At 39.9% G+C, this 27,318-nt stretch overlaps 1 protein-coding gene across 9 annotated transcripts in view; it reads right to left on the bottom strand.

Moving 5' to 3' along the window:
• The window catches only part of SVIL (supervillin), a gene marked incomplete in the record, with an annotated part of 2,930,183 nt that overhangs the window by 497,667 nt on the left and 2,405,198 nt on the right, over positions 1–27,318 (bottom strand). For all 9 annotated transcript variants that reach the window (XM_044066681.1, XM_044066680.1, XM_044066686.1 and 6 more), the window contains 1 exon segment: positions 12,530–12,675. In XM_044066681.1, the coding sequence (XP_043922616.1) occupies positions 12,530–12,675 (146 nt within the window).

Below are 27,318 nucleotides of genomic sequence, written 5' to 3'. Positions count from 1 at the left end.
TGCGACTGAGCTTGTCCGCCAGGATGTTGGACCGACCCGGAATGTGCGTTGCTATGAAAAAGCGGTTGGTGGAGATTGCCCATTCCCAAACTCTCATGGCTTCTCGACAAAGAGGGTAAGACCTGGTTCCTCCTTGCTTGTTGATATACCAGACAACCGACATGTTGTCCGATTGAATCGCAATTGTTCCCAAGGGAAGAAAGGCCTGAAGTGCTAGCAACGCTAAGAGCACTGCTCTCATCTCTAGAACGTTGATATGCAGTAAGGTCTCTGAATCGTTCCACGTGCCTTGGACGGTCCGGCCTGCAAAATGCCCCCACCCGAGGCGGGGCGTCCGTGGTCACCGTGGCGAGAGGGGGAAAAGCACAAAATGGGCGGCCTCCGTGGAGATCTGGAGAGTGAAGCCACCACAGGAGGGACCGCTTGCAAGCCTTGCTGATCGCAATGGGATGATGCATAGGAAGAGCAAGATCGACCACTGTACTAGGAGTGTCCACTGGAGGATGCATATTGAACCTGGCGAGAGGAAGAAGTGCTATAGAAGCCGCCATGGACCCTAGAGCCCTCAGGACCAACTCCGCCAGAACTGAGCTTGAGTGGAGAATGGCCCGCACCTGGAGTTGCAGATTTTGAACTCTGTCCGCAGTGAGGAAGGCTTTTAAACTCCTTGTGTCTAACCTGGCACCTATAAAATCTATGAACTGCGTGGGTGCTAGGTTGGATTTTTTTGTGTTTATAGTGATGCCCAGACGGGGAGCAAGATGGAGCAAGGAGTCTCGCGCCAATAGTAGTAGATGCCTTGTTGGGGCGGTAAGGAGCCAGTCGTCCAGGTAGGCCGCTACCACTGCTAATACTTTGGTGAACACCCTGGGGGCTGTGGTGAGACCAAAGGGAAGGACCCGGAACTGGTAGTGACTGGCTCCCAGCCGGAAGCGGAGAAACCTCCTGGAGCGCCTGTCCATTAGTATATGGTAGTACGCATCCTTGAGGTCTATGGAGCACATCCAGTGATTTTCTCCCAGAAGGGGGAGAATAGACTGCAGAGTGACCATTCGGAACTTCTCCTTGGGAACTACCAGGTTCAAGAGAAAGGTCTAAAATTGGTCTTAGATCCCCCGTCTTTTTTGGCACTAAAAAGAACCTGGAGTAGAACCCTGATCCGATCTGGTCTGGGGGGACGGGCTGGATGGCTCTTTTCTTTAGCAGATGGCCAATTTCTGCCAAAGCGGCCTCCCATTGACCGGGTGGAACGTCGGGGAGGGACTTCAATTTTGGCAAGTGACGAAAGGGGATACGGTATCCTCTGGATATGATCTGGAGAACCCAGCGGTCTGATGTTATGGACTCCCATGCCGCTAGGTGCTCCGAAAAACGTCCCCCGACTGCCTCCAGTGTGGAGCAGCCGGGCAACCCCTCAGGGTTGCTGCGCGGGCCGTTCAGAGAAGGGTTCTCTGGACCCGAAGTTCCTGGGAGCCCCTCTGCCTCTAGGGCGGCGTCCTCCTCTGCCACGGAAGGACTGGTTGCCCGGAGCAGGCTGGGATTGCTGCGACTTCCGGAACCACATCTTCTTCTGACCCTTTTGGTTCCTAGAATAGGGCCTCTGGGGTGCAGAGAAGCGGATTCCGACGGCAGACAGCGTCTTCCCGTCCTTCTCGCTCTGGGTCAAAGTGTCGCGAACAGTTTTGCCAAAGAGGGCAGAACCATCGAAGGGGGCGTTCGCAAATGACGCTTTGAAGGGCTCTGAGAAATCACAATGACGGAGCCAGGCCTGACGTCTAGTAACTAGACCTGCCCCTGCGGCTCTAGCGGCGCCTTCCGTAGCATGGGAGAGTAGCCGCATAGAGGTATTGGTAACGGACCTGAGAGTGGCCATGCGGGTGGAGTGCAGCACTTTGTCCTCCTCCGACATGGACTCTGGGGGGGATGCAGCGTATTCTTTAATAAGATCGCGCTGCATCCTAATCACATGTGCCAGATAGTTCAGCGCCCTTACCGAGAAGGTCGCTGAACTAAAGATCCGCTTCCCCAAGCGGTCCATCATCCGAGACTCCTTGCTCGGGGGATGGACTGAGGGACTCTCCTGAGCAAGTTCCCTCTTGGTGGCCGCCCGTCAACATGGCATCTACCGGAGGCCCCTTACTCCAATGGGCACGGTCAGCCGGGGGACTGAGGATCCGGTCGGGCCTTTTAGGGATTGGCTCCACGGTGTCCGGTTCCTTCCATGCCCTGGTGGTAATGAGGTCCACCAGGGGGTCGGCAGGAGGGACACCTAAGACGTAGAGGGGCCCGCTGCAAATGCCGCCAAGAACACGGACTCGTCCGAGGAAGACTTGGGGCCAGACCACCTTATCGGAGCATTTCCATGATGTCTCCAAATGAGACATCCTCGGGGGGGTGACCGTGGGGAGCCTTCCCCTTCCTCCAAATCCGTGTCTTCCGTGAGAGACTCGGGAGTCAATGTGCCTCCTTTTGCACGTATGCTTCTGAGGAACATCCTCTGGGGGCTGTCAGAGGACTCCTCGCAAACAGTAACCTGTTCCAGGGGAACAGCTTGGGGCACAGGAGCGGGCTGTCCCAAGGGCCGGATGGTGGAAGCCTGACCCAGTGCAGAGGGAGCACGGGACGGAGCCGAAACAAGTGCCGGGGGTCCGGAGACCCTCAACAGGGCCCTCTCCACTACATCAAAAGCCGAAGGGGAGCCGACTTCGACCAAAGGATCCGACAATCGGCTCCCCCTCGGATCCGAGGAGTGGATCGGAGCCGGCACCGAAGCGCTCGGATCCGAAGGGACAGTGGTGCTCTGACACAGACGGCGCCGAAGGAGCACTGATCCCCCCGGATCCGAAGCTCGGATCCAGGCTCCGAGAGGTCGGATCCGATGCACTCGAGGGCAGGGTCGGATCCGAAGTACCAAGTACTATCGGTGCCGACCCACCCCCGGCTCCGAAGCTGCTCGGCTCCAACTGCTCCGAACCCGGGTAGCGGGTCGGAGAAGGAGCAATTGGCTTGAAAAAAGGGGTCGAGCTCCCCCCAGAGGGGGGGGAGGCAAGAGCACTCCCATCTGCATCTGGGCCTGGATGAACCTTCTCATCATCCGGTCCAGATCAGCGTCCGACAGGCTATAAGTTGATCTCGATGAGGCTACCGAGGTAGGCCTTGAGTGCCTCCTCGATAGCCTCGATGGAGATCGGGTCTCCTCCTCCTCAGGTCCCGGTGAAAAACACGCTGGAGACCGGGCGAGGAGGGAGAGCCAGCAGACAAGGAGGCCGGGAGAAGCCCGCTTGGCTGGTGGGGCGAAACAGAGGTCTCGGCCCGCCGCTTATGGTGCTTCTCCCTCCGGTCCTTCTTCCTAGCTTCCCTCTCCTCCGAACCACTACAGGGAGGTTGAGTCCCAGGAGGAGGAGGGGGAGCCGGAGAGGGGACAACCGTGGTAACAGTTACCCCCGAAGGAGCGGAGGCCAGAGCCGAGTCCGCCGGCAAAAGACCCGCCAAGACAAGCTTGGACCTCCGCTCCTTCAATGCCCTGGGGTTGAACCCTGCACAAATGGAACATCCAGATGTGAGGTGTTCAACCCCCAGGCATCTAACACACCGAGTGTGGCCATCAGCTGGGGAAAGCTTATGGCCACACTCGGAGCACTTTGAAACTACAGCTTTGGGCTGCTCAGACATCCCAAAAGCAAACAAACAAGGTTACTAAAACTAGTTAAAGTAAAGTAACAAAACCACTCAACAGGCCCAAACACACACTACGCTACCAGCGAGGGGAGGGATAGTAAAAATAAATTTTAAAGACTAAAAGTATAATAATATGAGGGAAACCTACACTTTCACACAACTTTCACACAAAACTTTCAAAATTAAGCACTTTAAGACTAGAAATTTCACTTAGCTGGAGAGCTGGAAAAACACAATCTGTTCACCATGCGCGGCAAACGAGATCTGGGGTCATGAGGGTAGAACAGGGCATTATGGGTGAGGGGAGGAGCTGAGAGCTTGGATCCATAGCTGGTAAACCATGCCGGTTCGGATCCGATATCGGATCCATAACCCACAGGTTGCAGACAAATGAATCTCCTACTTCAGATTCCTGCATTTCTTTCGAATTAGGAGGATCTGAATCTGGAAGCATCTTTTGTTTCAACTGAGACATTAAAAATTGTTGATATTTTAGCATGTGAAACTGGCAATTCAAGGCTCTCATGGCTAAAGTTGCAGATGTATAAATTTTCTTGCCCCATCTGTCTAATGCTCTGTAATCTCTGTCAGAGGGGACTGTGTTTTTAGCTGATGAGGCCTTAATCCCTTTGGGTCCCTAAGAAATAGTTTCAGGGTCAGCAACAGGGCTTTTGTATAGAAATTTGTGAGAGTCAGGGACTCTAATATCTATCTGGCTTAACTGGGGCTGGTGGTAAGGAGTCAGGGTTTAAGCTGGATTCAGTGTATACATCATCTACAATATCTAACACTAGCGGAATAGGAAGGGGTCTGTGTTGAGGAATAAAAGGAAGTCTCTGAGCCTTTTCTTGGATTCTGAGTAATCCTGGCCTTCCCAGTGGAAATGTTCCCTCATGGTATGTAAGGTCTCCCCAAAGGAGTAGTCCTCAGGCGGAGAGGCTGAAGGAATCGATTCCCCAGCATCAGAATCCTCATAAGGGGGTAAGGAATATCCTAGGTCTGAGGATGAGTCAGAGGAAATAGACACCTGGTCTGAAGATTCATAGTCTGCATCTTGTCTGGGCCTTTTATCTGGAGGGGGTTGGGACCCTCTGATCAGGTTGATTAGGTCTTCGGCCATTTTTAGCATTTGTTTCTTAGGCATGGAAGCCTGCCCTAGAAATTGCTGTGTCTGTTTCTTTGCTTTTAAGGGAGGCTTAGACTTAACAGAGGGTTTAATGGTTAACTGGGTAGGTCTGAAAATGCCCTCTGAAGTTGTGGAGTGTTCAGCTACTTTGGTTCCCTCTGTAGGATTAAGTTCAGTAATCTGAATACCAAGAGCGTCCGAAGGCCCAGCCATCTCCACGTGGGAGTCGGAGGCGGTCTGTGGTTCTATTGTAGCGGTCATCAGGGGCTGCGTAGGTGCCTCGCTGAAAACCGGAGAACTGGCGACCAGCCTAGAAGAGGGCTCGTCGTCAGTCTTGGGCCTCGGATGCCTGTCCTTGTCCTTGCGCTTTTTATGAATTCCGGTAGTCGGAAGTTCCAACGGCATGGTGTAATTAAATTTTCTGCCAAAATAATGTCGAGTAAAATCAAACCGACGTTTAATAGTGCTCTTGTTAAACCTAGCACAAAACCGACAACCAGTGACGTCGTGGTCTGGGCCTAGGCATGGGATACAGTAGGAGTGGAAATCCTTATGAGATATTTGCTTCCCACAAGAAATAAAATTAACTTTTACTGACATCGGTCTGAGGCAAGAAAAAGTTTCCCCAACAGGGTTTTAGAAGACTTCGGTTCTGGATTCGGAATGAAAATCTCAGGAGTCAGCCGACTGGCACTGGCGAACTGCTTCTGCTTCGGGCACCATGCGGCAAGAAAGACTGAAGAAAATGGCGTCGGCTGCATCTTATATCCCCCTGGCGCACTGACGTCAGGGAAGAAGCGACAGCAACCGACGCCGGACCAAGACTTTGGAACTCAGGCCGACTGGGGAACCGCCTGACGGCAGAATAACCCAAGTGTAATGACTGCAGCAGTGTCACACGATGAACATCAAGGAAGAAAACAAGAGCTCTTGTAGAGGAACTAAGAATATTTCAGAAATTTTATTAAAGTCTATACAAAGCAGAAAAATATGGAGATCAAGAAAAGGTGCAAATGGAAATGTTCTATGGAAGAATTAAATTTTCCAAGGTTAGAGGTTGACGAGGCTCAATTACTAACAGTTAGGATAAGAGAAGATGAGATAAAAATAGTGATGTACAAACAATCAACAGGAAATTCCCCAGAACTAGATGGTATTCCTGTTTAAGTTTGGAAGCTAAGAGAAAAAATGATGAAGATCTGGATGGTTTTGTTTAAAGTATTTTAAGAGGAACAGAAGCACCAATTTCCTGGAAGAAAGAGGTGGTGGCTGTAATACCTAAAGAGGGTAAAAGACCCATCAGACCCAGCTTCATACAGGCCCATTTCAATACTATATCATGATTATAAAGTGTATGCCTATAATGGCTAAAAGAATGGCAAAGATGATGCCAAAATTTATAGACATGGATCAATTTGGTTTTGTGGAGGGGGAGACGAACATTTGACATTAACAGAACATCGATGACCCAGAAAGAAAAATACTATTGTTGTTGGTGGGTTTTGATGCAGAGAAAGCATTTGACAGAGTATAAGCTAGGAGTTTATGAGCAGGGAAATGGAAGCATTTGCATTCCCTGATAAAGTTATAAGGTTGATTAGAAGGATGTATGAGGGATCACAGACGAAAATTAAAGTGGGTGGGGGTTCCTCTCTGACAATTTCTGTATGAGCAGAAGAACGAGGGCTGTCCTCTTTCCCTTGTGTTATTTGTATTATATTTAGAACCATTGGCAAATAAATTAAGAGACTCAGAAATTCAAGGATATAATTGGTATGGTAGTCAAGAAAAGCTGGCTCTATTTGCAGATGAGTTTTGTTATACCTGATGAAACCAGAAAATGGCATTTCAATGTTGTGGAACACTTTTTTCCCCAATCACCTTTATTGAATTATCACTTGTGAAATAGGAAAATTTACCTTCACAGAAAAGTAATCAAAATATATTAACATAAACAGCAGTTTCATACCTTTTCAGGATACAAAATTAACGAAGCTAAAACAAAGGAAATAGCTGTAAATTATGTGCCCATATACAAATTGGTTCAGCAATATCCATATTTGTGTGTAAATAAGATGTACTTAGGAGTATGGATTAAAAAAGATTCTGGTGTGGCAGCTAAGGATATGCGAGAAGAGACTGAAAAAAAGGTAATACAAAAACTGAGAAATTGGAAGCTCTGTTACATGGATATGGATAGCAAGACAGCAGTTAAAATGATTATAGTCCCTTTAGTTTCAGGCATATTTTTTATCAAGCAGAGGAGAAGTTCTGGATAGCAATTAAGAGAGTTGAATTAATTTATCTGGGAGGGGAAGATGGCAAGAGTTAAGTATGACAAGCTGATTCTTCCAACTGAACAAGGCGGTTTGGGATTACCCGGTTTGAAGAGGTATTTCAGAGCTACACAGTTAAGGCTTGTATACATAGCACAAGCAAAAACTTATAATTCAAAGTGGAAAGGGATGATGATGAAGAAACAGGGGGAAATCTCAAGAAACAAGGAGAGACTGGGATTTTGGACGCAAATACTTAAGGAGAATAACAAGAACCATGTAGAATATTATAAAGTAGCACAAAGTATTCTAAGAACTAAGCCAACATTGGACTGGAGAAAGGAGATTCTGCCGATAGGGATGACTGCAATTAGGGATACAGAGAATAGGCAAGAAGGGGCTGGAATTTACTGGAGAAAAATGGCAAAAGAACCAAGATATTGGGAGCAAATAATCTGAGAGAGAAAGGTAACAGAATGGGAAGTGGCCATGAATTTATTTGAACTGCGAGACAGAGACTGCCTTCCCTATCAAGGATTGATATCAGAGTATAAGCAGAGAGAAATAAATAGGGGGATTCTAAATGAAAAGCAGCACTGTAGAATCTAGATTAGAAACCGAGGTTAAAAAAGGAATATTAGTGCAGCATACAGAATACTGGACAACAACAATAATAATCAGAGGAGGTTACAAAGGATTGGATAAGCAATTCATAAATAAACAATTGGGGGGGTTATGTACGTCTCTCAAATATACAACAGAGTGGAGAAGACTTGGGATTTTCCTTGGAAGTGTTTACATAGATATTTTTATACCCAAAGTAGATGCCAAAGAATTTTTGCTAAGGTAGACTGCAAATGTTGGAGATATGATGGGGAAGAAAGAGGTAACTGGTAACATTTTCTGGGACTGTGATGAGGTGGCAGACGTTGAAGATTCCCCGCAGACTGCTCTGTCAAAGATACTGGGTGAGCAAATTTGTGTAAGTAAGGAAATTATTTTTTTGAGCTATGATACAGAATCGGAAATGCCTTGACATAGTAAGGCCTTGCTATGTCTAATTATGGTGGCTGTCAAAAAAGCAGTTACTAGAAAATGGAAATCAAAGTATAAACCAATTTTACCAGAAGTAGTAAATATAGCAACAGAGATAAAACAACTGGACTTGGGATCTTTAGAAAAGGGTAGGAGCAAATTACATAGAAAACTGGGAATTGTGGGAACAATACATACAGAGGAGGAACAAGGTTTAAAAGAATGCAGGATTTAAATGAGTCAGGTAATATCTATCCAGTCATTGTCAGTCAGACAAGTGATGTATAATGTTTGCAACTACAATTATGTGAACACAGTTTTGTTTACATTTATATAACTGTATGATTGTCTATGTCCTATGTGATAATTTAATAAAGATGTTTCTTTAAAAAAAAAGATGCACTCTGGAGCATCTACTAGGTGAGTCCTCATTTTGCAGTGAAGAAAGCCTCAAGCTTACTGCGCTATGCATTGTCCAATGAACAGAGACAGACTCGAGGGGTTATCATGCAAGGTCAACAAGTAAACTTGCAGGGGAAATGGTTTGCTTTACCTTGCCTAGACATATGTGATGTATAACATCTGAACATGGTAAGAAAGACATCCTCACCTCTGCACTGGCGTCTCACCTACATTTCCCCTCCACAACACTACCAGGACATAACTACAGCTGCCAGAATAGACCACAAAGTCACTCCAGGACATCTCCCTCCCATCCATCCATTCCAAAAATAGGTGAAGACAATCCAGCCATATCATTTTTTTTTCTCACTCCTTGTTTGCTTTTCCAGCATCTGTGACAATAGCTGAACATGGATCAAAGTTGCAGCTTCATTCCAGTATACAAAGGGAACATAATATGGCAAAAAGCTCACAAGCTACAGCAAGAATGAAAAAATATATTTTCAATGATGAATACACAGGTTTAGTGCTTTATCTCTAACACATGAGACTTTTCTAAAACTAAACTTGCATTAAAACAATTTATCAGGTGACATGCCATACAACCAGTGAAAACAGAAAATTCATTAAGTATCTAAATGAAATTAAAAACATAAGAAAATGCTTTAACTTCTAGAGACCATGCTTAGACAAAAAGTATAAATATCTAAAAATAGAAAATAAAAACTATGTACAAAATATGCTATTAATAAAGAAGTAAATAAAACCAAAGATAGTGGAGTACTCCAGAAATATGATCATTCAAGGTTAGGGTTAACCAGCATCCAATCTCAGCTACCATTTTAGTTCATATTTTTCAAAGACCTATTAAAATTGATCTCCCCAACACCCTCCAGGGCCCCAAGCTACACACCATCAATTACAAAAAATAATTATAAAGCTGTACTTTTAACCTGTCCAACTATGCTTGATAAGGAGATGTTTTTATCTTTACATTTTAAGGCACACAAACCTCACAGATGTGCTACATCTTGTGTGTGAGCATCTGTATGCCATAAGATCTAAAGATAAAACAAATGTTCTGCATGAGCACATCTGCACGTGTAATAAATACAATTACTGAATAACAGGTCACTGGTATTCAAAAACATGCAAGCTGATTGGACAGCCCAAACAGCCTGCCTGTTGTAAATAGAGTATATACCAATAGAAAAAAAAGTCCAGTTGCTGAAATACCATTGAGCGGCTGGATTTTTCTATCGGCATATGCTTACAAGACATCAAAATATGAGCAAAATCAGGTACGTTCTGCAAAAATAAATGACAAATGTTCTTGATTTAAAAAAAAGGCAGTAAGAGATTCTCTCTCCTCTGTTGCCTTCCCTGTACTGCATTGATGTACTGTGCAAACAAGGGAACACAAGTCCCATACCCATGTACAGTACATGAGAAAAAGAAGAAGAATGCTGGGGAACACTACAGTGTCTTTATAAAAAGACATTATTTAAGAAAGCTAAGCAATTGCTTTCTTAAATAATGTCATAGTAAAATAGCAGTAACCTACTTCTAAGAATGGGTAATGCTGAATTTACTTACAATTTACATTGGATAATCATTCAGGCTTTACCATCATGATCAAACATCACCAAATGTGGGTAAATCCAGCATTACCAACACTAAGTCATGGGTTACTGCTTAACCATTTAATGAGTCTCTATATGTGTTATACTCTATACAAAATATATGATTCTACTTGCTGCTATTTTTTTTATTAGGGGCTGCTAATAAGAAATACTTTGCACAAATAACCAAGCTGTTTCTCAAAAAGCACTTATTTAATTTTAAAGCTAGAGTCAGTAATAAGAAAAGTTTTCTACTTCTTAATGCTAACACAGGAGACGTGAAAACCATCAAACTACTGAAAAATAGCAGGTTGTCTGTTGAATTTGTCTGGCAACAAAGAAATGACCCACAGCACAAGGTACGCTGTGATTTAAGACTGCTTGTCCTCACACTTAGAAGAAAGCCTTATTACTATAAAGAGCTGACATGCTCTCTGCAGCTGATACTAATGAAAATAAATGCTGTATCGCCTGCAACAATGATCCTGATAATGACCTTCTTTGTTTTAGTACTCACTCTAAAAAAAGATACAATTTATTCATATAAAGACTGGGTGATAACATACCAGGTACCGTACATAAAATACATGTGGATTGGTAGAGGGTATAACATGGGATCAGAACTAGAATCAGCAGAAGACAACGGCTGCAAATGGACCTACTTATGTTGCCCGTCTTCCTTCTTCACATGGGCTAAGTCTTCCCATGGGTCTACATATAGATGAAGACCTAGATTTAAAAAGTGGCAAAGTAACTTGAATGTATGGCTCATCTAGCACAGGTCTCTTTCCCTTGACTGATGATAATGTCTTTACTTCTGAAAGTGGAACTGATTTAAGATGTTCCGTGAGTATGGCATACATATGTGGCTGTAGGTTAACAGGAATGATTTTTCAAATGTGTGTGTGCATGGGGGGAGGGGTTAGAAGGGATTTTATCTCAAAATGTCCCTCAGGATCTGAGCAGATTGTGAAGGGACCATTAGACAGCTGTTTGAATGCAAGGGAACTTGGTTGCTGTAGGAACTCAGCTAGGCAACCTCAACTGGTCATCCTAATATAGTGTTAGATCTTGTGATGTCTACAATAGAAAACATATTTCTTCATTTTTTGGTGCTTACAGGCTTTTATTACTGACTTCCTGTATTATTCTTTGCTATAAAAACGTAAAACGTACGCTTGCAAAATAAAATTGAATACTAAGGTGAAATGCTGGCTTTCTAAGGATATATTTTGCTGTGACCGTGGGAAGTCTTACAAAGTGTTCATCATGGCTAACTTAAAGATCATCATGGATTGACAGTATTCACCAATTAAAGTTATAATGTGCAGCAAGTAGCAATGCTGCTCTTTCTCAAAAATAAGACCGTTAAACTTGGACAAAGCTAGGTAGTACTCTTTTTCCAAGTTTAGAAAGTATACTAAACTTAAACGTTACATTCAGGGTTATGCATAGTTTCAGATTATGGGCGAAACTGTTATAATTACAGGAAGGAATGTTCTGAGTTTTGGAATTAGGATATTCTTACCTACTAAAGTCCTCAAAAGCCTAACAACTGAGCTTTAGCTGATCAAGCACTTTATTTATTTTTTGTGGAAATGGAAAGACAAGTGCCTGAAATGAAACAACCACATACCTGATAACTGCCCAGTCATTCAGGTTTTGATTACCTTACTAAGTTTAAGGTATGTGACTGGGAACGTTTGGTGCATGCCAGACTGTATCACTTAAGTCTTTGCACTACTAACCTGTAAAACCTTGGAATCAAATCAGTCCCGTAATATCAAAAAGCCATATGCAGTGAATACAGTGCTGAGGAAGTCAAACATCATCTGCTGAGATAGTTTGCAATCCAAGAATGTCCAAGGTTAGACCACTTTAAGTTAAAACAGCAAAACCAACAACAGAAAGATGTGGACATTAGACCCAGTGAGTATAAGAAGACAGTTCAAATGCTTACTGACAGCCACCCTGACAAGCCAGTACATGAACCCCTCTCACCCAGCTCTTCATATGCATGCAGCTGTAACACTGAATCTACTTAGCATCCCATAAATCAGCAGTTAAAGCACATACCATCAGTAAAACTAACTTCCAGGTACTCCATTAACTCTACTTACTGCTTAACTAAAAGCAGCTCTTAACATAGTGACATCATCATAAAGAAAGGGTTTCATGACAAGCAGTGACATTGGCCACAGGGAAAAGGAGGGGAGTGTCATAGCACAGGGGTTGCCAATTACAGTATAGTTTCACAGCACGTTCATATTTTGGTTATGAAATGTTCCTTCAAGTCCAGGATAACAAGCAGTAAAGACACACCCACACTAATTTTTATTAAAATTTCTTGATACATTAAAAATGCATGTTTAGCTCACTAAAATACTTACATCTTTTGGTGTAAGCATGCTGCAGCGAGGTACCTTTCCCCAGAAGTCATCTTCAGGGATGAGTTTATCATCTGACAGACTGTAGATGCAGTTGGTTTCCACTATTGCATTTTCATACAATTCATCCTCTTCTGGAGATCCAACAGCTGAAAAAAGAAAACAAATTTCTTAACATGTAAAACAGCAAAGTGAAAAAGACAAATTTACACAAAAAAAAAAAAGAATATGTGAAAAACTGATATTTCTAAATGCTGCCTATTAGCAATATCCTGGTGCATCCCTGTTATTTAGCTATTTCCATTAAGTAATTCTGACTGGCAAGCACCATCAGGACAATCGTTTATATGAATTTATACCACCTCTCAGGCCTACACAGAATAATTTCAGCAGGTCTCAATGTGAAGTGTAACTTCCATTTTTAAGAAATCAAAATATCCTTTTATAAGGTGTCTAATGTGAGCATTCTAGGCAGATGATGATGGAATTATGTACACAGACATGAATGCCCCTGGTCACTTATTTCTTTCTCAGGCTAATATCTACATTCGGCCCACTTGGATGAATGGGTAGGAGAACCAAAAGACTTAAAATTGTGTAAGTATATGTGGAAAACTTTACATTAGAAAATTCAATGCAAAAAGATTCCACTGGAGTGACAGGGGACTATATTACCCACTGAAAGTTATTTCCTCAAAGACTTACTGATGCTAGGGTAAGCTCTCATGACTAAAACTGAATTCAGATGACATCTTAGCACAGTACATAGATCAATGTTTAAAGCTTCTGCTTTACAGCTCTGAAGTCCATGGTTTAATCATGCCCTTGACTTTTATGTGTGGAACTTGCATTGGTTTTCTCTGGGAATTCTTGTTTCCCTTAACATCTAAGAACATGTCACAAAATTTGTTCCCAACTACTATTTAGTTATGCATGTGCATATAACTGTACAACTGTGTTACATACTTATACATACATATTAAGAGAGAGTAACTGTGCTCAAGGACGAGATTCAAAATGGTCTAATAAGAACAACTTTACATACCTGGTGAAATTAAAATTACATTTTTTATGATCTGGTCACCATTATTGATCAATTTCTACTTGGTACCAGCAGGAAAGTGTTACTAGAATATATTTAAGGAAAACACAATTCCTCATTGATGCCGAGTACTCAAAAGCTTTAAGAAGACTGTTTAGTAATTGCAGTAACATTTGTTAAATACAGGAACAGAAGTCAACAACTGCAGTATTGGCTTCTAAAACTTAGTGATTAGAGAGGACAAAAAATTATTTTGCAAGTGGTAAAATGGTCTTCAAACACCCAATTTATGTTTTCTTATTATAATCCCTAAATAACAACTGCGGTGGTGGTGCTGCGGTAGCGTTGTCGCCTCACAGTTAGACGCTGCCCGTTCGATCCTCAGAGCGTCTTCTGTGTGGCGACATGCGTGAACGGGTGTTCCTTCGTTGAAGGTTGTGCGTTAGGCCCGGCAAGCCAGCACGTAAAACCCTACTGCCAATCATTAGCGAACCGGAGTTCCGTTGTGGCAACCCCTAACTGGGAAAAGCCGAAAGAGACAAACAATTATAATCCCTAAATAATGATCTAACAAGGATGGACCAACATTCCTGAAGTGTATACTTTAAATTCTGGTCTACAGCTTCCCAAGACAAAGAAAATAACTTGTTTTGAATGCATTTCCATTCTTTATACACTCGACACAACACTCAAGTCAAATTATAAAAGAATGCTACCTCTGAATTGTCATGCTTCATGAAAGAGGAAAGTGCTGATTAAATATTTGTGTGCAAAAAATCAAACACTTGCTCTAGTAGTTACTGAAATTAAATAACATTGACTAAACAACTCACAGTGACAGAAAAATGCATGAACCAGCTAATCATATCAAAGAGATATGCGGGTCAGGATCCTCTAACAAGATCGCTTTCTCACATACACTCCTCAGGAAACTGCAAGAAGCAGACCCCAAGACAGACCATCACAAGTTAGAAAAAACAGATACTTAGTGTGAGCTCCACTGAAGAATGCTTGTCAACTGATACTTCAGCACTGGGTCACATAATAAATGTATATGCTAAATGGGAAATCAAATGTCCAAAAATTAATAGTCTCAAAAAAGGTAGATACCCAAAGTCAGCTGCCTGCTAGAAAAGCTAGGTTTGACAAGGCCAATGTTAAGATTCTTCTACTATATGTAATTTAAGAAACCTTGATGATGAAATAAGCATGAAATATGTAAAGTCACTTTTGGGTCATTGAAGATGTGTCTAAGAAGATTTAACAGCAGATCATAAAGTAGAAGTTACGGACAATATGCTACAACATATGGCATTAACTTACCTTGTGCATTTTCTTTTCTGGTCAGAAATTTCATTAGCTGCACCTCAGTCCTTACATAAATTATCTCTTCTCCAGTACAAGGATTACACTGAACCTTGGCTGATACATGAGGATCCCACATACAGTAAATGTTGCCCAAAGCTTTCTTTGAGCTCACGTCACCCTCACTGATGCTTTTCAATTTAGTATGCTGCTGCTGTCCTTCTATGACCTAAATATTATAGTTTTAAAAAGTAAAATTGTATAACAGTACAATAAAAGATTGTAAGAAAGTATATAAATTCCTCTTAGTAGAAGGAGGGACAAGGATTTACTGTTAGGGTGATGACTTATTATTTACTGTTATGCTAAGTACTCTTACAGACAATTGTACTACCTTCTTCAATGAAGATCACTGTAAAATAAGTCATAACATTCAAGCAGATTTTTGAACATCTGGATACCTCTTTGAAGGAGGATGGTTACAAAAATGTGTCAAAACTTGTCCAATCTATATTATGTGAAGGATGAATAGAAGTTTAAGCGACAACTTCTAAAATTATCTTCTGCAGAAATATTTCTATAATATTCTTCTGCTGTAGCTACTACCCTAGTAGAATTAGCTATAACTATTCCTTGCATAGATTCATTATATTTTTCATTGCAAAAGGCAATTTCATAAGGCCAACCTTTTAGAAACAGTCCATCCAGTCACAAACTTTAAACCTTCTTTCCCTTTTTTGAAAGCTAATGAAAAGCTTTCTGAAATCATTAGTCATTACTACACAAGAACTGTGTTGTCAGTGATTATCCGACACACGTAAACAGGTATTTTCCATCAGTTTACTAACTTGAATAAGAGTCTTGCAGATGATGTGACTAAGAGCAACTAAAGAAACTACTTTTAGCATGAGAAATACCAATTAGGGTAGGGTTAACATGATACCTTGTGTTGTGAAAAAACCCTCTGCAAGAAGTTTACACAACCAGAAAACCTGCTTTCCATAATAGACATTTTAACTCTGATGTATTTAGATGTTCAGGGGAAGATTAAGTCAACTTTTACTGAAGTGTCAAATGAAGAACTGTCATAAGAAAGGCCTTGACAGAAAGATAAACTTTTGTCTACAGGCTGTTGGTAGGTAAGCAGAGACACCACAGCCACGAATCTTGATTGATTAATAAGCAAACTTAGAATCAGATAAGTAGTTTAATATCACTGAAATGGGATAGTTAAGGGAATATACATCTTGTGGTAGGTACACTATATCCTGAAAAGTGCTGTTTTAATGAATAATATTTAGTTGTACCTTTCTAAATTGTGGTTCGCTGAAAACCAATGCACTTGCATTGAGTGGGAAAAGGGTGACTTGGGGATTTCACTTTTTCTTGCTGTTATAGGACAGCAGATTTGGGTTTGATTTATGCTTCATGATGTAGAAAATTTGATGAACTATAACTTTCAATATTATTCAGTGCAACACCAGTAAAGCCCTTGTGGCAGGATAGTCTCTCCATCAATAGAGCAAACTATATTAGCAAAGAAACTCACAAGAAAATTGGTTAGCATTAAAAAAATAAAATAAAACTACATGAACAGATTTATTGAAAAAACTTTTTGAATGATGAACTACATAACTGAAGTCAAGGATAATTATCAAAGGTTAATGGGACAAGCAGTCCAACTTACTCCATTAAATAAACCACATCTTGAAAAGACTGAAGCACTGAAGTTTTAGCACAATGAATTACAAACAGGGAGCCAAATATTTCAAAAGAAAAACTAGTAAATAAACAAAAAATGCTCTGATGTAGAACGAAGATCTAGGAACTATAACTTAAAGACTCCTACTATACTTAAGGCTTGGGAACAAATTAGTTCACTCAGCAATATTACACACAAACTATTTACAAACACTATTAATAGCATCAGGGAATCATCAAGACTTAATTTCTATCTGCTGTGGCCTAAAGGTTGGACAGAACAAGCAAGGAGATCAAACAAACCTCAAGGACTGCAAACGTGAAATTCACCTGTTTAACTGAACTTAAACGAATTTTGTCTGGTTACTGGAATGACCTGTTACTTTGGAAGGCCATATACTGTAAGACTTGCCATCAAACATTTCCAAAGTACAATAATTTGTTAATCCACAGAAACTGCAACTGACCACACTCAATTTATTTAATACTTTTCCAGCAAAACTAACCTAACAATAGTTCATAGATAGACATGGCTCTTTTTTAGCAATTGAGCGAAACTAGACATTTAATTAAAAGCACTGAAGATACCCAACTGATTTAACCAGCAATAAACATGCCTGTTCATTTGCCCAGAGTTTTGCAGGATGTCCCAGTTTTTGTCTCACTTTTTGGATTGCTTGCTCCTCATAAAATTTGTGGCTCTCTAGTAACTCAGTAAGGACAGTCGCACAAGAATGACAAGCATCTGAGTTTCAGACTTCATTTCTTTCAGAAATGCATGTTAATGGAACAGCTGTTCTTCTGTCAGCTTTCTAAGTTTATAAAAACAATATTTAAAGCCTGTCCCCGATTTTGGTTCCCCCCCAACACACACACACTATTCTGGCTTTGTCCAGAATTTTTTCTGCTAAGTGGATGGAAAATACGGCTATAAGTGTGGAGAAAGCAACTGCATGTTTCTTTCAATAAGCTTATTATTTGGTGGAAGCAAAAGAGATCCTTGAACAGCAATGCCAAAGAAGTTACCTATCAAAAATCAGAGAAGAAAGTGATGCTTTGTATTTTAATAGAAGAAATGTTTATGACTTTAATACTGTTTTCTAGACACAATTAATAAGAAATTAACTGTACAAGCATTGATATACATTTTATTCTATATTTTTTTATATAGAAAAACAGGTTAATGAACTGCATTCCCAATGAAGTATTTTTCATTTGTAAATTATTTAGCCAGTAGTAAGTTACGTTAAGATTAAAATGATCTTGGATGTACTTTGTTAGACTTCAGTAGACAATGCATGAAAAGTTCACCTCTGAAATGGATATTGGTTAAATACCTTGGTTAAATAACATTCAACAGATGAAGTGTAAAGAACATAGCTTGGCATGAATGAAGATTTTCCCAGAGTCATAGGAGAGATATGCTGTTACACAATATGTTGTTCAAGCTGCACATTGCAGAAGACTAATACACTGCTAGCAGACACCTGATTTACCAATTGTTTTACTCACAATAATAAATGACTGGGAACGAAGCCTGCAAATATCAGAAATGTATATTTCTCTAGGAACTACTGGCGTAATAGCAATTTTCTTCTCAGTAGCTCTCACCTGATATGAGAAATGGTTATCATCAAAGGCATTTGCTTTTGCCCAACATGTGGGTATACTGTTTGTGCTACAGACAGAAAGATAAAATGTACAGTAGAATTATGTTTTACTAGGCACGAGATGCACTAAGAATGGAGAATTACTGTAACCCAGATTTGTGCAACAAGAAAATGGTGATCATGTAAAAATTTAGTTCAGCAGCATTTTCTCATTGCATTCAGTCACAAATTATCTATATTTATAACCACCTGCTCTCTTAATTGGTTTACAGTTGAAGAACACATTAACACTACATAAAACTAAATGTAGTAGCAAATAAAAACCTTTCCTACTCCGTATCTTAGTTTTCAACCCTACCAGTAAGTATATTGAAGCATCAGACATTTTTTTCTCAAAAATTAAGATGCATTATCTGCATCTTAACTTATGCATATTTGATCATCACTAAAAATGGATTACTTTGGAAATCTCTGAATATTCCTCCATTACAAACAGGTGGAATACTGTAAAAATTGGGTAAATAAAAATTCAGACTTATGTGCATACAAATGACATGGCTCAGGTCAGAATGCAGAATCATTTCAATGATCAAAATTATATAGGAAAGTTATTAAATAGTCAATACATTAAACTATTAAAGTAGTCATTCTATCAGGCACAGGTGGGAATTTAAAGTGAGGAGAATATGCTCTGAAAAATTTAAATAATATATGTATGTGTGTGTGTGTGTGTGTGTGTGTGTATATATATATATATATATATATATATATATATATATATATATATATATATAAACTTGGCACAGGTCTGACCACTCAGAAATCTGATTAATAATAAAAACAAAGAATATAATATGTTCCTCTTTAAAAGTATAACAATGGTATGTTACATTATCAACTTTGTAAATGTTATTTCAACAAAGTACTAGCTTTATCTGGGAAACCAGTCATCAGACCTATAATCAGAGCAAATAAGCTATATTTGAAACTGTTATCTCACTAGAAATACAAAAAAAAAAAATCACAGTCCAGGAGATGATACTGGAAAAACAACACAGTATACTTAAATTAATAAAGAGGTATGTGACATTGCTAGAAGCAAATTTTTCAAAACGAGAACAGACCAAAAATGCTAAAAGTAATATATATTAATTTAATGCAGTAGGTCATGGGAAAAATAAAGCTTATAACTGTTATGAAGTTATTCATAAATAACTACATAATATAAAATAACAGATGATTAATTTAGTGATACAGATTTTACATCATATATTTAAGTATCTGAGTATAACTTTATGTACTTTATAAAGCAACACTATTTATTCATCTTTTTAATGAAAACTGCCTATTTCCTAGACCCTGAACTAATAACAGAAGTATAAAATAAGCAGTAAATACAACAATCACATATGCAAGAAATCATTCTATATTTCAAATTAAATCTACAACTTAAGCACTCCAAAAAGCAGATAAAGTTCCCCTACTAGAGGTTAGACATTCTCAATGTCAGAAATCTGAAGTACTGCTTGAATTTATATGGCAAAATTAGGAAAAGTAATTGTTTCCAAAGGCCTGGAGTGACCCAGAAGATATCATACTAGATGTTAGAGTGAGTCCTTGAAGCACCAGAAGTCACTGGCCTAATGAACAGAGAAACCCTAGTATGGCACAGGTCCTCAGCAACTCTTAAATAGGGCCCCGTATCTAAACGTTAGAATTTTAAAAACACATCTGCAGCAAATGGCAGCCATCAGTACAACACGGCTTGTACAAGATGTTCAGCAGTCAACAACATTGATGCACAATTCTGCATCTGCTACAGATGCATCAAACCCCCATCTGAAAGTCCAATGTAGGCAGTATTACCGTAATCAAACTGAGATATAATGAGTGTCTGAATCACTGTCAATAATTCCACTGGTGAAATAAGTTTGTTGATTTCAGAAATATTCTTGAGATATAAATATAATACTTTAACAGCAGATGAGACCTGGTCCTTTTCTGTCAGCACATCACTAAGGACAACACCTAGTTTATGGCTATGACAAGCAAATTCCAACTGATTTCCACCATAATTACATTAAAGGTGAAAGCAAAAGAACATGTCTGCCTATGCAGAACTGTTCACAGAAACCCTGTACAAGCATATTAATAGCTGCATAGAGGCAGCTGTACCCACCAGGAAGAAGTACAGAACTAACTCAAAAAAACAAGCCACCCTGGTGGAATCACAAAATCAATCGGATGCATAACAGGATGAAGAAAATCATGACAAAAATTAGAAGGTGCAGCACCCTGCAGGATAAAACCACTCTCTTTAAACTAAGCAAACAACTCAGAAGATAAATAAGGTCTACCAAAGCCAAATTTGAGGTAAGTTTGGCCTCCCAGGCCAAGGACAACCACAAAGCATTCTTTAGCTATGCCCGCAACCTCAAAGGCAATACACGATTGCTTACAGAGCTTATTGTAAATGGAGCAACCTACACTGAGCTAGAAGATAAAGCAAACCTCCTGGCTGATAAACCCAGCTCCAACTTTACTCCTTAATGCTCTAAGACCAAGAACACTACATCAATGAGCCCAGACAATATCCCAGGATATGCCTTCTAAACAGCATAAAACATGACCTATCAGGGCCTTTGGAATTACTATTTAATTGTAGCCTCCAAACAGGCTTTGTGTCTTATGAATGGAGAAAGACAACAGTCATCCCTCTGCACAAAGGTGGGCCATCTACAGACCCTGGAAACTACAGATCCAAGTCTCACTAATCTTACATGTAAAGCCATGGAAAGAATTATCATGGAGATGATCAACAGAGATATAGTAAACCTCCAGTCACTGGACCCAACCCAGTTTGGTTTCATCAAGGGCAGAGCATGCCTACTCAACCTGGTGGACTTCTTTGAGAAGGTCATGAAAGGAATGGATGAGGCCAAAATTGTTGACACTGCCTACCTTGACCTGGCCAAGGCATCTGACACAATACCCCACTTGGGCATTGTTGACAAACTCAAGAGGTTAGGTACAAACCTGTATGTCACCCGGAGGATAGCCAAATAGCTCACAGACAGGAAGCAGGAAGTTAGAATTCAGAGGCCACCTCTACAAAGAGGCCAGTCACAAGTGGAGTCCCTCAGGTATCAGTCCTTGGAACTCTCTTTTTTGGCATTTACTTCTCAGAACTCAAGGCCAATGTCAGTGGTCTCTGGCTCATTAAATTTGTATAGAACTGCAAATTAGAAGCTGTTATTGAATCTCACACTGACACAAATCTTCTCCAGGAGGGGCTGACACAGACCGACAACTGGTGTCAGAGTCATAGATTACAACTAAATGCCAAGAAATGCATAATAGTATCCTTTGGGAAGTCATCCATCCCTGGTAACTATCATATTGACACAACACACCACTTTGAGTTGACTTGGGTGTCAGTGACTTAGGGACACACAGATAGTAATCTAAACTTTGATCATCATGTGTCTACAGTGGTGAGGTCATCACATGTCTACAGTGGTGAGGAAATCATTCTATGTTGTGCAACTTATAAACAAAAGCATGGCATCTAAGTCCAAGAAAGTCATTGTCCCACTGTACCCGGCATTCATCAGACCTATCACGGAGTACAATGCTCCCTTTGGTATGTAACTAACCAAGCATATCCAACAACTGGAATGTCCACAGAGGCAAAGAGCACAGGGCGTAAGTAATATGTCCTATGCAGACTGCCTCAAGGCCCTATCCCTGTATTCTATCTCCTACAGGCTTTTGAGGGGAGATCTATGCCTGGCATACAGGGCATTGTCAGACCCCACTCTGATGGATCTCCTGAATATCCATAAAAAAAAGTACCAGAATTACCCGTTCTAAAGACTTAAACCCTGCCTGTGAACTGCTGGAAAGATAGGTATGTACCCCACAGACTACCCCGTCTAAGGAACAGGCTCCCCATCCATTTGAAGCAGAGTTCCTCCCTAAACCAATTCAAGAGCAACTTGGACAACTGGATGGGAAACCGAAAATTCATTCCTGGTTTGGCACCTATGTCTCTGATGCAAACAGGTAACGTGTAAATGGTTCATCTCTCAGGGCCATGTTTACACTTATCAAGGGTATCAGAACTTGTCAGAGATTTGGGATGCAGGGCTAGGCTTAAAAAGGCCCTTGTTGTTGTTAGCCCAGTAAACACCTATGAACCAATGTGATGGACAAATGTTGGCATGGATCAGTACAGCTTCCATCTCTGCTGGGTTAAGTTTATGATGATTCTGAGCCATCATTTGAATAAAAATTCCAGTCAGTTCTCCAAATAAGTGAAATCATTCACAAATTCCTGAAAAAAGCAAAAGGTAACAATGGCATCACCAGCTGAAGACAAGTTGTAGCTTCTTATGAAAAATGATGAAGCCAAAAATGGTGGCCCGGAATCCGTCCATACTTCATAGAAAAGCCACCAAGAAGAACTGTCCCAATACCACTCAGTGGCAAAGGCCTGAGGATAAAAGATGAACTACTCAGGGGCAGTAACAGCTAAACCACGATAATATATCAGGCTCCAATAAGGTCACACATGTCCCACAGTGTCATGTCTTCAAGAGTTCATGGACTAAATATTACCATTGAGCTCTCACTGTAAGGAAATTATGAACCACTCAAATTTTCATTATCTAAATATAGAAAAAAACAAATGTCCAAAAGGCCATGAGATGTTGAATGTGACTACATCTGTGCACACACTACCTTCTGAATAACCTTCCCTATAAATAGGATGTTAGAGATGCAAGTAATTTCCCAGAATGATAATATATTTGTTGGCTTTTTAATGATTAGTGTTATCAAAGCCATTTAGTGAAGATTACAATACCCTGGACCTCAACAATCTGGAAACATGGTACTAGAGATATTAAGCACATTATTACTAATTTTATATGGACAATGTCAAATACACAGAGTGCACAGTATCCATGACCTCATCATAAATGGCAATCAAACCTGCCAAAGAAAAGTTTGGAAAATGCAAATCACTGTTGTCAGTGGGTGAATTCAAGGAAAAAGACACCTTACCTTACCAATCTAACATGCAAATAATAACGTGACTTCATGACTGCAAGTAAAGACAAAAAAATAAATAAATAAATATAATGTATATATGGGTTGCAAGACAGGCTGAGCTATGCAGCAAGCCAACTATTTGAGAAAGTGCAGCCAGACTGTATGCAATGGCAGAAATGTCACTGAACAACAGATGCCTTCTTATGCGAGTTCTCAACCTGGTTAGTGGCATAAGTGCACATTTGTGAAAATCTATTTTTCTCATCTTCACTCTAACCTTTATCCCTGACTACTGACCATATTTTATGGTCAATCCATGGTTCCTATTTTTGCATTAGAACTAGGTCACACAAACTATGTCAAAAGATTTCAGAGTATAAATGAGCGCTGTATAAGCCTTAATAAGTAAATCTGTCTCATCTGCAATTACCCTCACCAAGAGCTAAGCCATTAAAGTAAAGGTTGCCTAAATGACAGTCTGCAGATCACGACAATGGAACAGTTATGTACTGGCAGATGATAATTTCTCCAAAAGTGTAATGATCATCTATATATGCATAACATGAAGTATTGTTCATCTCTGAATGCATTAACTCATTTGCCATACTAATATATAGTAGGTGCTCATTTCTCACCTTTATATTGCTTTAATATATAATGTTGTACCTTGTAATTTGCATTACTTTAATTGTGGATCTTTCCTCATCAAGATTCCACTGAAAATGGTCTATGTTATTCTAGTTAGAAAATCCCAGTAAACAAACAGAAATAAACAAATATCAGGAAATAGTCCTTAGGACAATGAGATTAAGCCCGACACCAAATCCCTGCATCCCAGATCAAGCTGAAGACAAACTGGATGTCCAAATTTGTGGGTTGTAGTGTTAACTACATGTTAACTACATGGGTAAAGCAATCTATATAAAAATTTGAGAAGTTCTGTGTTAAATTCATGGGTTTCATCATTCCCCTGGCATGAGTTACCCAGGATCAACCATCTCAGAGACTCATGTACTAGGGTCAAGGAGGAGTCTCAGATAATTATCACAAAAATACCCTTAGATAACTCGGTAGATATTACAACAGGAGAAATTGGGAATTCGCTCCTGCTCCTAGAACATAAGAAATGTTAACGAATACACAATTTCCAGAACCACTAATCATTATAGCATAACAGAAGCATAATAGAAAAGAACTATTTACACTAAGCTAGTTGAATATAGTTAAGATAGGAGTGTCTTACATTATATTCATTCTTTACTCTTGCAAAGGACCCTTTCTTAAACTCAACAGAAAACAACAAACATCCAACAGACCCTGACACCTGACACACTAGAACAGAATGGTTATACTTAAGCTAATGACTCAATACTAACTACAGGGAAAATGCGACTCATCTAAACATTTTACAATCCAAGCACAAAGAGTAAGCAATGTTTTGATCCATCAGTTAAATTAACACAAATCTATAGTTATAAGCCAAAAACAACTTTCCAAGTGAAATCTACAGTTCCACAAGAAATAAAATATATGTATTTTAGTACAGTCTCCTAAAAATCCTGGTATTTCAAACATCTCTTTCATGCCATGAATACCAATAGCCAAAAATTTTCAGCAAAACAAATAAAATAAAAAAATCTCAAGAATGGGTACAAGATATTATTGGTAAAAGGTTTATTACTATGAAAAACTGTTAGAAAGCCAGACAGACTAACCATTTACAGAACAAAGGTACGCTGAAAGTCATCATAGTGAATGTACAATGTTGAAATATAAATCAAAATATGTACGTACTTACATGTAGAGAGAGAGACAGATGGAACTGTCTCCCCAGTAGCATTCATTTCAGATTTCACCAATAGGGAAATACTGCACGCTGAATGGCTGTGTTCTGTATGAATATTATGGTATTTCTAAGTTCAGTACTTTGACTTTCAGTAGACCACTCTCCATTAACTTAAGTACTCATTCTATCTAACAAAATAATTAATATTTGGGATTTAAGATGCCTCTGTACTTTCTTTTTGTGACAAAACAGCACACCTACAATCTCCTAGTGCAGCTTGAACCCCCAACAATTTATAGGTTAAACTACAGCCTATAATTATACACCATTTCAGAGCACAAAACAACTTTTTTCCCACTTTTATATCTCATCCTGCATTTCTGATTAAATGATACATTAGTTAGAAGTACATCTTGTTCCACATAGGAAACTGAAAGCTGCACTTGATTCATTCCTTGTTGCAGAACGTGATTACTTTCTGATTTAATGAGAAGGTCCTCTACATGTGACATAAACTGACCTTTTGGTGCATGCAGTTTCAGCTGTGTCTAGTAAGTTTAGGCTGCACCATTTCTTGAATCTTCTTGTAGCTTTGCCAGCCTGTTCCAGAATTGTTGCTTTATGCTATACACTTTCAGATCTTATCCACAGATCTTACCATTTATATTTTTCTGAGACTAGCATTACTACTTAGCTGTAAGCACATGTGGCTGCTTAACCCCGTCAGTTGCAGTCACTTACATACTCACCCAGGAATTCTGCACCTCACCTTCATTTTCATTGTCTGAATTACATGGTACATTTTCCAATAAGGGTCTTGCATCATGGTTGTAATTTTTGTAAGCCTGTGGGCTTTCAGTTTCAGTCTTGATGATGTTATGCAGTCAGGAATGATGTAACCTTATACAGAAACCATGACATCACACAAATACAATACCATCCTGGCCAGCGATGACTCTAGGTCCGTTCCATTCCACAGAGTCTGCTCTCATGGAGTTTGCTTTACTTTGCATTTCAAGTTTTCATTTATGGTATGAAGTTTTTTTTGTGTGCCCCCTCCCTATTTTGTCTGAATATTTAGATACAGTGAATGCTTTTCCTAATATATGTACCACTGAAAGATTTGTTCTTCCTCTGCCATGTTACTCATAACCACTTCTTCTAGAAGGGTTTCTTTGCATTTATAACACTTCCAATATTGAACCGTGGGACCTGATCACTGACAAAAGATAGTCTATCAACTACAACAGAAAAAAAAATGTGGATTTTCTCAAATACAAGCTGATATGGGCTGTAGCCAAAGACAATGGACATAGCATTGTCATCAGACCCCAACCTTGTGTCATTTCCCAGGCATCTCCACTACTGCTTTTATTTTCATTGTTTCTAAGCTGCTGATTCTGTGTTTCTACAAGCCCACTGCCCCAGGGCTATATGCATAACTATTGTCATAGTTTCACTGTTACAATTTGCTGTCATATCTGTAATGACATTATTAAATCTCCACCGCCGCCATGCTACTGAATGCTTCTGATTATTTCTTTGTTCATATAATGCTTTCAGTAGTGAACTGTGTGAACTGATCAGTGATGAGATACTTTTGTATTAGTGTCAAGATCATAAAATCCACAGCAGGTTACTGTGTTCGGAGACCACTGATAAGCCAACAAAAGATCTGGGTCTGCAGTAGTTTTGGCAAATCTTACAACTGTCAACTGTGCGTTTCAAGACAGAAATGCCTTCAGGATTGTTCCTTCCTGATCTACTAAGCAGTAGTTATAATATGTTGGCATAAGCACGTCCAAACTGAAGATACAGCTTCTTTAAGCTCTGTTTTTCTTCTATAGTCAGGATTTTTGAAACATTAAGGATAATGCTCTCACAATGACTATTTAATGTCCATCTAAAATGTTGATACATTAATGCCCAGTGCTGACAAATTTAAGGACAACATTACTTTTTGTCATTTTCTATGCCCAGAACCATTCCTGCCCTTTTCACTTACTTAGCAACATGGTTTTCTAAATTGGAACATTCTTCAGCAATCTGTCCAGTTTGCTCTCAGTTCAACGATAACTGCTTTAACAAATTTTTTCCAAAGATTGTGCTTGTGCCTGCATTATCAATCTCAGCTGATCAAAAAAAAAAATTAGTACTGAAATATCTGCATCCGAATTTGGCTCTTTTGCAAACAAATTCATGTTGCATTCCTTTATATTTTCAAACATTTAATTCTCTTCAGTCATCTTGACTTGCTTCACCTTTGTATAGAAGGTATTCACTGATATGTGCT

This window comes from Protopterus annectens, chromosome 3.part1, assembly GCF_019279795.1.
Source record: "Protopterus annectens isolate FY-2018-M chromosome 3.part1, PAN1.0, whole genome shotgun sequence".
Taxonomy (NCBI): Eukaryota; Metazoa; Chordata; order Ceratodontiformes; family Protopteridae; genus Protopterus; species Protopterus annectens.
Note: the sequence above shows the minus strand (reverse complement) of the source record. Positions and strands in the feature narration are given on the sequence as shown.